The sequence below is a fragment of the Halyomorpha halys genome, unplaced genomic scaffold, assembly GCF_000696795.3.
Source record: "Halyomorpha halys isolate HHAL.00 unplaced genomic scaffold, Hhal_1.1 Scaffold350.1, whole genome shotgun sequence".
NCBI classification, from domain to species: domain Eukaryota; kingdom Metazoa; phylum Arthropoda; class Insecta; order Hemiptera; family Pentatomidae; genus Halyomorpha; species Halyomorpha halys.
The window spans coordinates 872,256-889,902 of NW_027107986.1; the positions used below are offsets into that span (position 1 = coordinate 872,256).

The 17,647-nt window shown below is 36.5% G+C and overlaps 1 protein-coding gene across 1 annotated transcript in view; it reads left to right on the forward strand.

The window, feature by feature from the left end:
- Positions 1–639: 639 nt before the first annotated feature.
- LOC106681596 (Fibroblast growth factor receptor 1 oncogene partner 2) overlaps positions 640–17,647 on the forward strand; it is a 41,131-nt gene continuing 24,123 nt past the window's right edge. Inside the window, exons 1-2 of the mRNA XM_014421995.3 lie at positions 640–868; positions 1,403–1,537. Coding sequence (XP_014277481.1) covers positions 1,403–1,537 — 135 coding nt within the window. The 5' untranslated portion in view covers positions 640–868. The remainder of the gene's footprint in view (positions 869–1,402; positions 1,538–17,647) is intronic.

Here is a 17,647-nt window from a genome sequence, read left to right on the forward strand (position 1 = left end):
GGGAGTCCGTATAAGCGGGAGGCTAAAGAATTATAAGAAATGAGATTAAGGTAGATGGGGCGGTTAATCTGATTGGTCTCAAGAAGATTCCTTAGGAATAAGTTAAATTGGAGCATAAGTGGGCGAGTTGGGTCTCCTGTGGTTGGTTTGAAAGTTATTGTGTCAAATAGAAGGATGTGAATTTTGTTAACATTCAGTTTTGTTCATAACCACGGTCGAGTTACCTTTGACTGCTTTAGTTATTATAAGATGGTCATTAAATTTGAGAATGGAGCGGGTGAAAGAAAGATGTTTAAAAAATAATGGAGAAATAATTGAAGAACAAGTGGGGGTGTTGAAGGTGGTTGGAAAAGATGTTACAAACGCGCATACGAGAATTACTTAGTTCGTAAAGTGGTAGATAATTCTTTACCGTAATAATTGTTTAGTATCACCAAAAAAATCATATTAAACTGTTTATAATATTCACAAATGTTTTTTATATTATTCAACTTAAAAAATACATCCCAAAAAGAAGACAGACGTCACAGCGTTTCTTATGACCTACATCTATATGGCTCTTGGTCGACTGTCTTATACAATGATAATTACTTAATTGCCATTTTAAAGTGGAGTTTAGTGTTGTATAACCTCGTTGGTTATTGTTAGTAGATAAGACAGAGAAGGGGGAAAGATGGTTACAATGTAACATAGTGACTTATTAGGTGATTTCTCTTGTGTTTCGTGTTTGTGGTTCTTACAATAATGTAAAACAGAAATAAATTCTTAAAAGAATTATACTCGATTTTGTTTCTAAGTGTTGTATTATGTGTTTCATTTTCTGTAATATATATTTATCTGGGGAAAATTAAAGTTTACAACTTTTAAGGTTTGTTTCTAGTTGAAATTTTTGTTTATTGTATTTGTTCATTTATTGGTAGAGAAATTTTAATTGTCTGCACCATCCAATATCTTATTTGTAACATGATGAGACATGACTTTTGATGAGTATTTGTGTATGGTGACAACAGTATGAAAGTGAATGTATATTTATCATACAACTGGTGATGATTATAAGATGTGAGACTTCTTGTTAACACTAAAAATTTTAGATATGTTTGGAAATTTTGGGTTTGCAAAAACTAAAACTTACTAGATGTAAACATATTTGTTTGATTTATTGATATACCATAAAAATCTTAAATTTTCCATTCAATAATTAAATTATTAAAGGGGAATATAAGAAATAAAACTCTTTTTTGTATAGTTCTAATACTTTTCCGTATATATACCTCTCATGTTAGTCATTTATTTTAGTCTTTATTGTAAAAATTAATATTTTTTAGATTATGTTATTTTTTTCCATTAGATATTCTAGTTTTCTCGGTTAGTTTATTTTATGAATTATACCTTGTGCTTCTAGATGTCTTTAACAGTACAGCAGATTGTTATGGATGCCAAAAACCTAGCTAATAAATTAAAGGATAGTAATAATGCTGCTGACGCATTGTTAAGTCAAGGCCAAACAGTTCATAGGCAGATAGACACTATGAAACAGGTGAGTTTTTTTATCGGTATTTTATTTCTATGTTTACAAATATTTTGCCTTTTTTTCTCTTCTGACTACAAGGTTTCATCGTAAAAATACGAGACAACTTCAACATCACCTGCTCCTGGACTTTGGCTTTATTATTATTATTATTGGCGCGACAAACCATGGAGGTCAAAGGCTTTGCGCGATGTACAGAGGAAATACATCACGTGTTTCATGATATGGTTTTCATAGGGTGGGTTCTTCACTCCCACACCTATTTTTGTGACTGCCATTGACTAAAGGGCCACACAAAGGCCTGGGGGGAGGCTGTGAGTGAGTATTGTATGATTATATGCTTGAAAAAATTCCAGATAGGGCCGGAACTCGACCTTGCAACCTATGGGTTGGCAGACAGGCACATTACAAGGCTGCTACCGTTACCCCTGGCTTTATAGAGTGAAGTAATTATTCAAAATACCTGTTTCTGACTAAAAATTCTCTGAAAATTGATATTAGTTTCTCAGTGATAATGATGTAATATAACCTCTTCCTTATGATATTATAAGTTGCTATAGAGGGAAATAATGTTTTTATTTTTTTTCCTATACTAAAGGAGGCATTTCTGCCATTTTATTTCATTCAGCCCAGTATACTTCAGCTTTATTCATGTCACTCTTGTCTGAAATTAAGTCCGACATTGCTACACATGTAAATTGTGATTGGTGGTCATCTCACCATCTCCACACAGGACGCAGTCAGAAAACTTAACCATTCCTAACCTCTTCAGGTGGTGCCGTAGATAGTTATGTCCAGTGGTCAACCTGAAGCATACCACTGCCACCGTTCTTGGTAAAGTCAATGGAGTTCACTTCTTAGAGTCTAGCAATGCCGCCCAGTTCTTGTCCCCATATTCTCCTCTACTCCCTTTTGATCCTTATACAGTGTCCAGATTTCCAAAGCCAATTGGCCTGTTTTGAGCAGAGGAGGGACGGCGTACAATAGGCCCACTGTGGCCGCGGTTCTTCTTAGCCGGGAAAAAGAAAAAAAAAAAAAAAGTATTGGTGATGTAATGAATCTATCAGTGATAGCGCTTCGGGCCATTTCTTTTGCCTTGTCTATGGAAATAGGAAGAATCGGCTGTGGTTGGATTGCTCTTAATTGTGCAAGTCAATCCGCCTCCTCATTTCCATGTATACCCCAATGGGCTGGAATTCATTACATCACCAATACTTTTTTTTTTTTTCTTTTTCCCTGCTAAGAAGAACAGCGGCCACAGAGGGCCTATTGTACGCCGTCCTTCCTCTGGTCAAAACAGGCCAATTGCCTTTGGAAATCTGGACACTGTATAAGGATCCACTGTCTCGCAAAGTTTGGGATCCAGGATACGATCCTTACCAAAGATGGGGAATCGTGTTCTTGCCTCTACATCACATCTGCAAATCATGTGGTAAGCAGCCTTCATCCTTCCTGCAGAACTTGCAGATAGGGGACTCTATCAGTCTCATTTTATAGAGATGCTTATTTAGCTGACAGTGTCCCGTGTATAGACCTGTCACCCATCTTAAGATACTCCTATCCATATTAAGACAGTTACTTCCTTTCAGACAGGATCCCTTGAGGAACATTTTTGATTGTTCCCAATCCAGAATCCCTCTGGTATTTCTCCAGGGTAACCCAGCCTTGCTCTCAGCAATCTTTTTGATATGCCTCTTCGCATGGCTGAGACTAATTCCACATATGGGGTCAGGTGTGAGAGGAACATACTCAGATCCTTTCCTTGCTAGGTAGTCTGCTCGCTCATTTCCTTTAATGCCTTTATGTCCAGTACCCATTCCACCCGCACCTTATTGGTCAAGGAGAGAGAGTTCAGGTTAGCCATACACTCCTCCACCTATTTAGAGCGGGTTACATAGTTATCCAGTGCATAGATGGCTGCCTGACTGTCCGTGTAGATCGTAATTAGACTTTTCCTCATTCCCTCTTTTATTAAATTCTGGGCACAGACATTTATTGCATACACCTCTGCCTGGAACAGTGTGGTGTGTTTTCCTAACGAAATGGATGTGCCTTGATTAGGCTTATCTATCCTGCTCCAGATCCTTGTTCCATTAAGGATCCGTCTGTGTAGCAGTTTATCCCATTACACGGCTTGTGTGGGGTTGACTCTTCAACCCTTACACTATAGTGAGTGTTCTTGTATTTCTTCTCCTGATGATCAGAATGCATAGCCAGGATCCCCTCTTCATTGATCCTCCTGAACAGTCTGCCATGTCCCTCATAAGTTAAGGAATGGTAGTTCGTTCCTAGTTTCATAAGCCTATATGTAGAGCTAAGGGCTTGAGTTTCAATCTCTATATGCAGAGGTTTAATGTTCAGAAGAACCTCCATTGCTGCAGAAGTAGTGTTTATGGCACCTGTTATCATGAGGCATGCCAGTCTCTGAAGTTTCCCGAGCCAAGTTTGGGATTTCCAGGTTGTAGCCTTGTGCCACCATACAATGGCAGCATATAGGACAATGGGTCTTATCGCTGCCATGTACAACCAATATATAACTTTTGGTTTAAGGCCCCAGGATTTGCCTACGGCTTCTTTACATGCCCAGAGACACCTCAGTGCCTTCATACTGGTCCTTTCAACATGAGTTGCCCCTTCAGTTTACTATCCAGAGTAACGCCAAGATGTTTGACTTCACTGCAGAATCCCAATCGTTCACCGTTAAGGTACGGCAACCTGATTGCAATGTTCCATCTGTTAGTGAAGACACAAAGACTGACCTTTTGAGGATTGATGCTCAGACCATATTCCTGGCACCATCCATTCATAAGGTCTACCGATGTTTGAAGCAGTTCTGAGATAGTTCCCGGGAATTTGCCTCCTATCAGCACAGCGATATCGTCAGCATATCCCTGCGTGTAGAAACCTGCCTTATTGGATCTAACAAGTAAGGTGTCCACCACCATACACCACAGGAGAGGAGATAGCACTCCACCCTGCGGACAGCAACCAGCGGGCTTCATCCACATCTTAGTGTGTCCTAGCTCCGACTTGAGCAATCTTCCTTCCAACGTCGTGTTGATCCAGTTGAAAGAAAGCTGTCCCACCCCTTTCATTTCCATGGCTCTTGCCATGGTTCTGTAAGGAGTACAATCAAAGGTGCCTTCAATGTCAATGAAGACACTAGCCATAATCTCCTTATAGGCCAAACTCTTTTCAATCCTAAATACTAAATGGTGTAAAGCATTCTCACAGGATTTCCCTGATTGATAGGGAAATTGAGCACTGTGTAGTGGTCTCTCTACCAGTGTAGTCTCCCTAATATGTCTGTCCAGAACCTTCTCAAGTGTCTTCATTAAGAAGTATGTCAGACAGATAGGTCTGTACGCCTTGGGGTTGTCATAAGAAGCTTTCCCTGGTTTAGGTATATAACACACCTTCGATACTCTCCAGCTACATGGAATGTGCCTCAGTGCCAAACTCCCCCTGAGCAAAGCTAAGAGGTATGGTTTCAAGACCGTTAGGCCTTTTTGTAATAGGGCCGGAAAAATTCCATCCGTGCTGGCTGATTTAAAGGGCGAGAAGGATTTAATCACCCACTCAACCTTGCCAGAGTTGACAATCCTAATTGCCTTGACCCACTTATCTCTACTGCAAATGTAGCTCCCTATAGTGGGGGTTGTGTCCTTTTCTTCTATCAGTACGCACCCAGGGAAGTGTGAGCGTGCCAGAGCCTCTAGGGTTCCCACCTCAGAGTTGGTGAACCCCCCTACCACCTCAACAATTCTTAATTATCGGACCTACTCGACAAGTGGCTATGGTTATATCTATGACTTCTGCCCTCACCCTATTGACAAAGGTAGCCTTGCTGCCTCTATTGAGGACCTCTAAGTCATGCCCTAAAAGATAATCTAAAAGAGACTCACCTCTCTGGTTGGTGTTTGTGCTCCCCCAGAGCCAGTGATGGGCGTTGGCGTCCATGGAGACCACTATTTCATCCTTCCCAGCCAGCCCATCCACCATCCTCCTCAAGGCCGCCGTTGGAATGGCCTCTTCATATGGGAGATAACCAGAGGCAAGTGTCACCTCCCTATGGGTTCCCTCTTTGAGGGCCAACTTCGCTGCTGCCAAGTCCCTAGAACATAAGTGCCAAAGAATCTTGAGTTTGCTCTTATACAGGATACAGGTTCTGGCATGCATTGGCACAGAGATAATGCTGTATCCCTGCATGCCCAGTCCGCTGATTCTGCCTTTAAATAATTAAAGTTCTTGAATTAAAATAATATCAATGTCCTTACCCTAACATACTGCTGTAGAACATTGCAAGCAGCAATGCAGTGATGCAGGTTCACTTGCAGCAGCCTCATCCTCTTCTTTAGTCCTCAGCTGCAGGCGGTCCTCCCTCCGGCGGGGACAGTGAGCACCACCATCCTTCTGGGTCCATCAACAGACCGTCCTCCAGAGCCACCCACTGCCAGCCCTCCGGATCCAGTGGTGATCAGTCCTCCAGATCTGCTCGCAGCCTTCACTCCAGATCCACCCATGGTCCGCCTTCCCAATTACCTTGCTCCAGTGCGAGAGGTCAAAGCGGCACTCTCCAAATCCATGGGTTTACCAGCCCCTCTCTCTTCCCTTGGTGGAGGTCTCCTCCTAGTATGAACCTTCACAAAGGCCTTCCTGAAATTATAATTCATCAGGAAGCCTCTGCCTTCCAAAAAGCGTAGGCTGCTTTCCGGGATCTTTAAAACCCTGCAAAAGCCAGCCTCCTCTTCCTTAATGCCGACCAGCGACCATCTTCCAACATCGGGGATCCTAGAGTTTTGGTAGCCAATTCTTCGAAGGAGAATGTCTGCCTCAACTCGCTCACCAGGGAAGAAAATTCCCACCCTGGTGGTTCTCTGGAGTTCATCAACATTCCTGGCGTGTAAGGTGATATTGTCGCTGATGGTGACGTCTCTGATGACAGTCGACAGCCAGTCCCTACCAGCTTGGTTGTCACAAATCACGATGATAAATAAAATTGCTAAACTCGAGGTGTGCACCCCCTTGTGTCTGTTCGTCCATTATCCTGATCAGGCGTGTCTGCACCTCATCACTCTGCTCACGAGTGAGCTGGACGGAAGGATAGCCATCAGGAATGATGGCAATCCTGCTGCAAGGACCTTATCCTCTTCTCAGTGGAGGGTCCAGGTCCTGAAGAATTCCGGTCCCTATCAACAGAGGTTGATGGGCCCGGTCGTTCATCAGTGTCCTGGGGCCTCCCCCCTCGCCCCATATCAGCTCTCTTGGTCGTTCCAGGTCCCGAAGGGTTCCGGTCCCTAACACCATAGGTGGAGGTGCTCTGTTGATCTTCGGTATCCTGAGAACTGACCCTAAGCCTCCTTCTAGCCCTCCTGGATGATCCGGGTCCCGCCGAGTTCCAGTCCCTATCAGCCGAGGCTGATGGGCCTGAAGGTCCCGGTATCCCGTGGCAGATCCAAGCTCCTTGGCTCGCTCTCCGCAGCATGACCAGGTCCTGTAGAGCTCTGTTCCCTATCAACCAAAGTTGCTGGGCCCAAAACACTCTCAGTCTCCTGTAGTCCTGCTGTGGCTCTGTTGATCGCACGCCACCTTCTCATTGCGCCCGATCCTCTGCCATCCCTTCTTCTAGACTGGAGTCCGGGGGGAATGTTTTCACTTCCCCCTCCCCCCTGCTGAGGTTCCTCATCACGCATTCAATGATCGTGGAAAGTGAGCTCGAAACATTCCCTGGCAGTTCCCCAGTGAATTAAAGTTATTCTCAAATATTTTACTTACTTTCAATTTAAATACCCTTAGTGATTGACAACGCAATTTTAGTCATACAATACAAGCGCTCATGACATTGTAACCAAAACAAATTATAAAACTAGTAATCTAAAATATGAATCCATGTTCTACCACAGATTTCTGATTTGTGTATAGTCCAAAGTTTCCTATGGAACAGCTTCTTATTGTCAGAGAAGTCATCTGTCAGCTTTCTTCCCATGCCTTATTTTTGATTTCCACCACTTTGTTTTTTACTACATACTTTTTATATCCTACAGGAGTGTTTAATTTAAGGTATTGTTTTCAACATAACTTCAGTTGGATATGGGATATATATTTATATTATATTTCCTCCTCTGTAAACCCTACAGAAGAGGCGTATATTTTAAATAATTTTTGTTTACACCAAACAAAAACGATAATATATACAATGCAATAGAGAGAGAAATATCGTATACAATACAATAGAAAGAATAATACAATATAAAGAGAAATACAATAGAAAGTACATATCAGAAAACAAGCAGAGGTGAGAGATGTTAGAAAATAGAATAGTAAATAAAGGCCTAACGAACCGGAAGCTTTCATCCCCATACCACCAATCCTTCTCTACATACATCCTTCCAGTGATGCCCCTCCAAATCCAATTCTACTAAATCAGTTTTAATGCTATCCTCCCATCTACGTTTCTGTCTACCCCTTGACCGTTTACCTGTCGGTTCAGTGTTTATTATTATTAACATTTTAGGGATCTGCTGATTACTTAGCCTTACAACCGTACTCGCCCATCTCATACGCCTCGATGCTATAACTTGAATTATATTTACTGGGAGAGACCTATAGGTCTCTTAATTCAGTGTTGTGTTATCTTCTAAATTCTCCTTTCAATTCATCCTTTTTCGGTCCGAATATTTTACGTAATACTTTATTTTCGAAAACCTTAAGGCCCTGTTCATCTTTTAGTGTAAGAGGCCACGTTTCACATCCATAAACAGGATTACAACAGTGGACAGAAAAATAATTTTGCAAATTTTAATTTTTTCGATAGAAGGCGAGAGCTAAGCAGTTTTCGAAATTGAAAAATAACTAAGACATGATCGATTTGGTTACACATTTGCGAATCCGGTGATGTCCAAGTATATTTGTATTATATGTATATTTGTATGTATTATATTTGAATATCCTTACGTTTGAATGTAGTACTTTTGATTATTAGGTTTTTTGATATGGCAAAGCTTATTGGTCGTATTCCATTATCGTTACTATATTCATGCAAACTTTCTTTACCGATCATTGGATTATTACATCTTCTCTTCCAATCTTTGTGTTTGCATCTCCTAATATTATTTTCATACAGCTTCAAGGTAACTTATCTTAAACTCCCTCCAATTTATCATAGAATTCGCATTTTATCTCTTCATCACTGCCTTTGGTCGGAGAATGGATGTTAATCAGAGTGATTTTAAACCAACGTCCCTGAAATATTGCTACTGATATCCTATCACTAAAAAAATTGACATCCCTCAATGCGGAAAAAAAACTATTCCTAATAAGAAATCCAGTGCTTACCAAAAAATTCCTACTTCCCTCGTACCTAATAGTGTACTTACCTTCCTTTAACGAGCCCTCCCCTGGCCAGCGAACTTCTTGTAGCGCCACGATATCTAGATTATACCCCTTAACCTCGTTTGCGACTGATTTTAACCCACCAGCGGAATTTAAACTTCTTACTTTCCACGTCTCTATAATCAAATCTCTAATTTTCAATTTGCGCCATGAATCCCCTGAAGCAGTCCCCACCCGGAGACCCGAACGGGGGACTAGTTTACCTCCGGATAATGAGCTTTTTACCTCAGTAGGATCCATGACTGTTTTGTGGTATTTTGTGTGAACTAAAAATATGTGAGTAGGGCGTTCAATCCTACGTCACACCCTCCAGCAAGCCTGGGGGGCCGCTCTCATTGTTGGTCAGCGAGTCCATTGGACTTAGCCGAGAGGAACTTCCGAGGAATTTCCACCAACCATCCCCACATCTGCCACCCGTGTGACGCTGCCCTACGCGGCAATGAGCCCGCGCGAGGAAATAGAATAGTAAAATACAACTTAAAATAAAGAAAGCAAATTTTAAAAAATGACATAATTTGTATAATAATAATAATTAAAAAAAAATTACTATTTTAGAGATGATTTCAACAAACTATATCTTTTGTTGTCATATATGTAACAGTCGTATAATATGTGTTGGAAAGTTTGTGGAGTTCTCCCGCCGCACTTACATGCGTCTGAGTTTTGAAAGTGAAAATCTTTTTAAGTATTGGTTAGTCGGTCCGTGTTCTGTAAGAAATTGAGTCAGTTTGTAATGGGTGCTTTTTGTTATGTTGTAGTTTTGTAAGGTGATGTTCGGAATGTATTTGTGTAGTAGTCGTCATTTAGTTGACTGTTGCCATTGTTTGTTCTACTCTTCGATTAAGTCGGTTAGTAAAGATTTTTTTACGTAAGAGAAAGGGACTAATCTATATTCGGTTGGCAGTTGATTATCGCGAGCTGCTGTCCTTGCTAGTGTGTCTGCTCTTTCGTTACCTACAACACCACTGTGTTCTTTTACCCAAAGCTATCTAGTTTTTATGCTCTGGTTCATTATTCTGATGAAGTTATTACGAATTTGTACTGTATTTTGTTGAAATTGTATTTTGTTATGCTAATAATTCGTACTCCCTCAGGTAAGTGTAATTCAAAATGTGTGTAAAAAAGGATATTCCAGAGTGTTGGAGAAAGCCATGAGCCTTGTGGAATACCAGTTTTGAGGTCTTTCTTAAGTGTGTGGTAATTAGTTCTGATTTCAATTGTCCTTTCTTCAAAGAAATGAGAAATTAGTAAAAAGATGTTTTTTGGGAAATCATATTTCCTCAAGTTTTCTAATATAATTGGTACCCACACACTGTTGAAAGCTGCATCTAGTTTGATCATGAGTCAATTTGAATTTTTTATTAGAGCATTTTAATGTAGGTTTTTGTCTTGTATTAAGCATCAGTCTTGCTTTTTTGTGACATGAAACCAAACTGGTTATGATGGATTATTCCTTTAGTTGTTAGATAATGCGTTAGGTAATATCGTCACAGCCTGTTATTTATTGCTTTCTATTCCATTTCATTCCTTAATAGGCTTGTAGATATCATCGAGGAATAGTAAAGCTATGCCATTATGGTGTTCTGTATGGTGCTCACTCCTGATTACAGCTCTACCAATTCTCTGATTAGCTCTTTCACTTAACACCACTTTCTTTAATTCCCTTAATGTTTAATAGCAATCCTTGCTTTCTCTATTTTTACTTCTTTTCCATTAACACCTTCGACATTCCATATTCGGAAGTGTATAATCCGTTTTCCGCACCATGCGATAATCCTTGAAGACTGATTGGTTCTATTTTCTTCTGTACATTGTTTAGGATAATTCTTGGGCAAATAAATTGTGGGCCTGCTGTGTCCAGAGGATGTTGGAGGGGAAAGAAAAATGTTGAAGATAGTTTGAAGTTTGAAGAAAGGTTTGAAAAGATAGAAGAAAATTGAAGTTTACTAGTACTACAATGTGCTACCCACTTTTTTACTTTCTGAGAGCTCATAAAGTTCTTCATTAAGTATAAATGAAAGAAAGGTGAGTTTTTAGTTACTGTTTTAATATTTATACTCTCTAATACATCTTTATTTATTTTTTTATATTACTGTTTTAAAGTTAGAAAAAAATTATACATTGTTTAATAATTTTATTTGAAATAAATTTTAAAATTACTTACTTTTATTAATTTACTCAAATATTAATTAGGTGTGAATTTAAAATGCTCCAAATTTGCTTTATATAATGGTTTATTATTTAAATTCACTATTTGTTATATCAGTAAATAATAAACAATAAAATTTTTGGTGTCCATTCGCATAATATTCCTTACCGATTTCAAAATCCAGTAAAAAATAATTGTTTCCAGTATCTTTACTAATATTGGTCCAATTAAAATCTCTCTTCTTTTTTTTTAATTTAGCTTTGTAGGCACTTTAATCGCCTTTCAATTAAGCATTTAGAATCTTTCGAGAGATTCACACTTTTTCGTTATTCCTAAAAATAATAAAAAGTGAAAAGATGTCCATTGGAACCTGACTAAATACTTTTAAAAATATTCTTCAATAAAGTCTTGTATCGTTGCTAATTTTTAATTTTTGCTTGCTTTTACATTTTACTTTTTTAAAACATGATATGATGATAGTATAATTTTTTAAAAGCTTGTAGATTATTTATTTTTATTGAGAATAAAAAACATGATTTCATATTTAAGATTTATTTTAAAATTTTATTTTGTTGAAATAGGTATTAAATATAAAACATATATTTGTAAATGTGTTTTTATTTTCCAAAAAATTGTTATCCCTAGAAATGATATGAATCTCAGAAACTACACATATGCACATATATATTTGTATGACATGTGTGGAGGTTGTCTTAGAAGTGAGTGAGGTTAGTTAATCTTAAACGGCTCTCCAGCCTGATTAACCACTCTACAGAAGGCTCTTGACAAGGTGTATTCAGTTATTTAGGAAGTAAGGATCGACCATCCCAAGGGATGTGCCCCCAGGGATGAGCCCTGGACACTGACACAGGTAGAGAAGAGGATCTAGGTAGGAGGTAGAGAGGGTTGAAGGTAGGGTAGCAGTTCTAGTTGCCGAGATGAAGTGGCAGACTAGAACTGTCGAGAGAGGATTCAGCTTACTAGTTGCCGAGATGAAGTTGATGGACTAGTAAGCTGATAAGGATAGGTAACAGTTCTATTTGCCGAGATGAAGTGGACAGATTAGAACTGTGGAGAGACAGGATGAGCTGTACTGGTTGCCGAGATGAAGCGGACTGACCAGTATAGCCATTAAGGAAAGGTTCCAGTTCTAGTTGCCGAGATGAAGCGGACAGACTAGTATAGCCATTAAGGATAGGTAGGTAACAATCTTAGTTGCCGATATGAAGCGGACGGACTAAGATTGTTGGGTAAGAGAAGGAGAAGAGGATTGAAGGAGAAAGGCCATAGTCATCATCATCATCATCATCTGTGACTCTACAACTCTTGTAGAGTCAAGGCCTCCCGCAACTTCATTCACCAGTCCTCTCTAATGGTTGCCGCTGCTCTCCAATTGCGGATTTCCTAGATAGACCTGGCATCCGCTGCCACTCCATCGATCCATTGAAGTCGGGGTCTTCCTACTCTCCTTGTCCCATATATCCTTTCATTCAGGATCATCCTAGGAATCTGATCCTGGGTCATTCTTAATAAATGGCCTGCCTACCGAAGCCGTCCCACTTGGTCACCCTTACAATATCCGGGTTCCTGTAGAGGCCTGCCAGTTCAGCATTTGTTCTCATCTTCCAGATATAAAGAGATAAAACATTCCATTGTTCTATAGTAAGTTCCATTAGGCAGACATTGAGTCGTTTCCGAATAATCCGTCCGGCTTTCCTTGTTGCTGGTTTCTTAATAGTAGGTTTTAAGGGGAGGGGGTTATCAGTCCAAACTCTGCCCCTGAGTCAGGTGGAGGGGCTGCCTCCTAAGAGCACCCTGACCTGCTCCCCCATCTAAGGTGGCTACCTAGGGAAGGTAGCCCTAGGGTGTGTACTGTTATTGTCCTTTGTCTGCATAGTATGGGAGTGTGTGTAGTGTGTTGTATTAGTGTACTGGATGGGTGTTAGTGTAATTGTTAGTTTAGTCATGGGTAAGAGTTAATTAAAAACGACTCTTTAGAGAACTGAATCAGCAGTAAACTGAAGCTATCTCAAGTAGAGTGTATGCTACCCATGCAGGACTAGGCCTGGGATAAGGATTTGGATCAGAGATCGATTAGGCCTTCCTTAAGGCCCTTATTTATAGGCCTAGTCCATGTGGCTGTAATCGAGAAGCAGTCTTATCTACTTGAGGTAGTTTTGTGCGTAATTTTGGTATCGTTTATTTATTATTTTATCAACATTGCTAAATATTATATACAAAAATTAATAACATGTAAAAATGACAATATGTTTTTACAAAAGAAACTATTTTGTAAATTTGAGAGCTTTGGTGAGGCTCGAGATGCTGCCCTCTGGTGAATTGGCACCGAAGCTGAGAAGCTTCTTGCTCCTCTCGCTACATATATATGTATGTATGTATGTATGTATATATTAGATAATATTTCCCCTAAAATATATGATTGTAATCCAAAAAATACATCCTAATGACATGGTCTGTGTGGATGGCAAATTGTTTCTGAAAGTAGATAGTTTCACTGAAAATTAAAAGAACTTTATTTTTTTTCAACCTAACTTTATTTTGAAGTCTGCTCTGTAAAATCTCAAATTTTGAAGGGGTTTATCTCTGATTTTTAGTGCCATTTCAAAAATCTTAATTCATTCAATTATATTAACATATATATGTTAATACAATATGGGTATAGGGATAAAATAGATGGTGATATTGTTAGAGAAAAATCACTACTACTACTAAAAGGATTACATAACCACAGTTCTTTGAATATTCAATTGATTTAGATCCTTATTTTGTGTCTGAATATCTTGTTTTGGGATTTTTTCGAAATTCAGTACTTGAATTTTCATATCTTCAGTTTTACAGTTCCAGAATTCACTAGTGTTAGTGAATCCTTGAATGTTATTTAAAAAAGTTTTTCTTAAAACAAACTCAAATTGAAATAGCATAGTTTTCTTTCATTTAAAATGGATAAAGAAACACATTTTTGTAGTTTGATTGAATTTATCTTAAAATTTTGTAGTTTATTAAGAATTATCCAAAAATAATTTAAAATTATATTCTTATAATTTTATTACTTTTTGTAAACAATTCAGTTTTTTAAGTTTTTTAAAAAAAAACCTTTTTCTTTTAAATTTTGTTTTTATTGTTATTTATCTATAGAAAAGTTTAGTAAGAAGTAATCAACAGAATTATTTTTTAGTTCTTACAAAGAAAAGGTAATTGGTTTAAAGGAAGAGTATTTATATATTTTGTTTAACCATAAAAGTAATGAAATCAAAGTAAAGAAAGTTCGTGGAATACTTAAGGTAGGTATTTTTCCAACAAATGATTACTTTGAGTCTAAATCAATGGGAGGAAGGTTCATTGATAGCAAGAAAGACCTCTTGAAAAGTGTATGCACAGACCATCGCTTGTTAGTAAAATAAATGATTGACAATTGAAAGTACTGATCAATCAATCGATAGTGGCAATCGACGATCATCACCCCTAGTTATGATCTTTATGATCTGTTACTAAAATTTTATATTTCTATTAAGTTAAAATCACTACCTTCCTTTATGGTTTTGGGATGTTAGTTTTCAAAGAAAAAGTGTTATTTGTAAAGAATTCATTAGTTTTAATGAACTGTTTGTAATCTCTTTATCTCAGAATGTCCAATGAATCATTTCTGTATTCTCAAGAATTTTCCGTTTTGATGCATTTCTTCATCTGATTCTCTGTTATAACCCATTTTAAGCTACAATCAAACATTTTTTAATTTTTATGAGATTTTTTATAATTTTTAATTTTTTTTGAGTTGATAAATGTATGCTAACATCTTAGTAATTGCTTATATAAAATTTATAAATATGTTGTTTTTTTATTTTAATAAATTATTTAATGAATAATTGACCAACATTTTTGTTTTAAGGAAGAAGATGCTGAAGAAATGAATGAAAAGTGCTGAAAATTTAGATAAATTATTTGGAAAGAAAAGCCCACTCTTTGTGCTACATATGCCATTCAAGAAGGATTTAATGCTAAGTAAACTAACAAAAAAGAAAAAAATACTTTTTAAATCCTTAAAAGAAGTAATTTAAAATACAATTTCTTGTTGGAGACTATTGAAAATGACTTTTACAAGCATGAATCAAAAGAAGAAGTCATATTTTTAGTAGAAATATGGTGTATCTATCATAACACTGAATATTCAGCCCTTATTGAAGAACTACAATGTGGGTAGAAACATTGCTTTGGGCTGTTTAGCACAATCTTGCTGGCGGTAGTCTATTTAATTAATTTTAAAGTGAGCCTAAGGTTCTGGGATATTAAAAAAAATTAATATTAACCAAGTTCAAAGTAAACAAACTGTGGATCATTCCTTAATTCCTCTCAGGCCATGTTTATAGGTAGTACACTGTGCCCGAGTAAACAAACAATAAATTTCTTATCTTTGGTTAAATGTTAAAAAAAAAAAAATCAATTAATATCAAAAATATGAATTAAGACTCAAGAAAGGTCTTTTATAGAATGTTTGTACTGAATCCTGAAAAAGTTTCAGTTGATTTTAAATATGTTTTTGCAATTGAGTATAAATTGAAATGAAGATCACTCAAACATAAATTTTAAATATCTGCATCTTTCTTGTAACTTCTGAGAAATTCAGAATATATATATTTTCTGTTTAGGCCAGTCATGTATTTTAAATTTTTATCAAACTCAATTGCATAATTTTGCATAGTAAGCATTTACATAATATTTTCTATTTCTGTTACTATAACACTAACAAATGAAAATATTTATCCCAATTTTTAGTATCCTCTGATCCAGTGGTCTCATATGCCAGACAATTACCTCCAAAAACATTTAGCTATTCTAAAGAAGTATTGAAACTTATTTATGTATTGGACATTCATGATAATAGCTACATTATGAGCTGCAACAGTGGTAACGAAAGTGATCTGGATATGTTTAGTGATATGTCATTATAATTATTTTTATATGTATAGTTTCAGAAAGTAGATTTATTTATTTATTACTCAGGTTGATTGTATATATTTAACTAATGACTGATTGATTTTAGAAAAATAAAAAGCTTTTTTTTGTTTTATTTACATTTTCCTAAAAATCTTAAAAGTTTCTGGGATAGAATATCTTTAAAATTTATCTTTTGACTGCATACAAAAACATTTCTGAATTATTTCCAACTAATCACAAATAATTTATTTATTTACATTTAATTTTGTCTTGTTAGAGTGTATAGACATCCTCCTGTGCATTGGCATTTAATAAATTATTCTTATTCATCAATTTGCCACTCTTGACCACTAACCACACCATCTTGAATAAAATTATTGTTGATACTTTATTTATGCCTGAAATGGGTTAGTTGGCCATGCCAACAACTTTCTTAATACCTTTTCTTTTGTGGGTATCTCACCTACTTAATAATCGCAACCCTTATTTCTCTCTTGTACTAAATTTCAAAATCTGAATTCTATGTAATTTTAAATAATGATGATTTCCTTCTGTTACTCTGCTCAGTGATTCAGGATTTATTTTTACCATGCAACAATAAATAATGAATATAGTTAAACACTTTTTTTTTTTCAATTATCATTAGTCAAATAATTCATATATGTTACTACAAAAAGTGCCACAAATTTTATTATATAAAATAGTTTAGATTGTTTCATATGTCCTTATATCATATGTTCTTTAATTCTTATTTTATTTAATCACTTTTTTTAAACTGTTTTTTAAATAAAAGGAAACCAACTCACAATTTAACTATCATTGTTACACTAAATTTACAAGAATTGAACTTTGTCCAATTCCTTATTCTGTTTTCTATTTTTGTAAGCCTTCCACTTATCAACCCTATTTCTATTTTACTATTTTTCTCTTTCTGAATACTTGTATATATGTATTTAGTTTCATTTTATGTTTAATTTATTTATAATATCTGGACCGAAACATCGGTTATTTTGAATAAAAAATTTGGAAATATTGGTGTTTATATTAATAAAACCTTTTATGGAAAGTACCTATCACTGAAGATTTGTATTATTAAATTGAGCCTTTCTGTTATTGGATTGAAGTATATAGAAAACTTATTTTTACAATTTTAGAATGCTGAAATTATGTAAAAATATGTATATATATATATTTTTTTTTTTCTTTTTGAAAAGCTTATATATATTTTTTTTGTTGCGCTCTTCTGGTACCTTGATGGCCTTCCTCAATTTTTTATCATTGCTTGAAGACAACAAAACAAGGTATATTTTTTTCAGCTCTGTAATGCTATATTTGTGGAAACCTATAGAGCTTGTTAATCATTTGGTGGCACCTTTCCTACCATTCTGATCTGCAGGTATTTGGTCTTGGTTTGACATTGATTATAGATGCAACAATCTATAAACAAATGATTTTTTTTTTTTAATTATCGCAAGTAGTGACAAATAAATTTTTTTTTAGCAAAAGGAGACAGCAGGTATGAAAAAGATGAACCATCTAATGTCTTTCTCCTATTTCCTAGTGTAAAAATATTCTGATGTGTATTACAAAATAGACAAGTTTTTTCGTTTAACTCGAAAAAATTT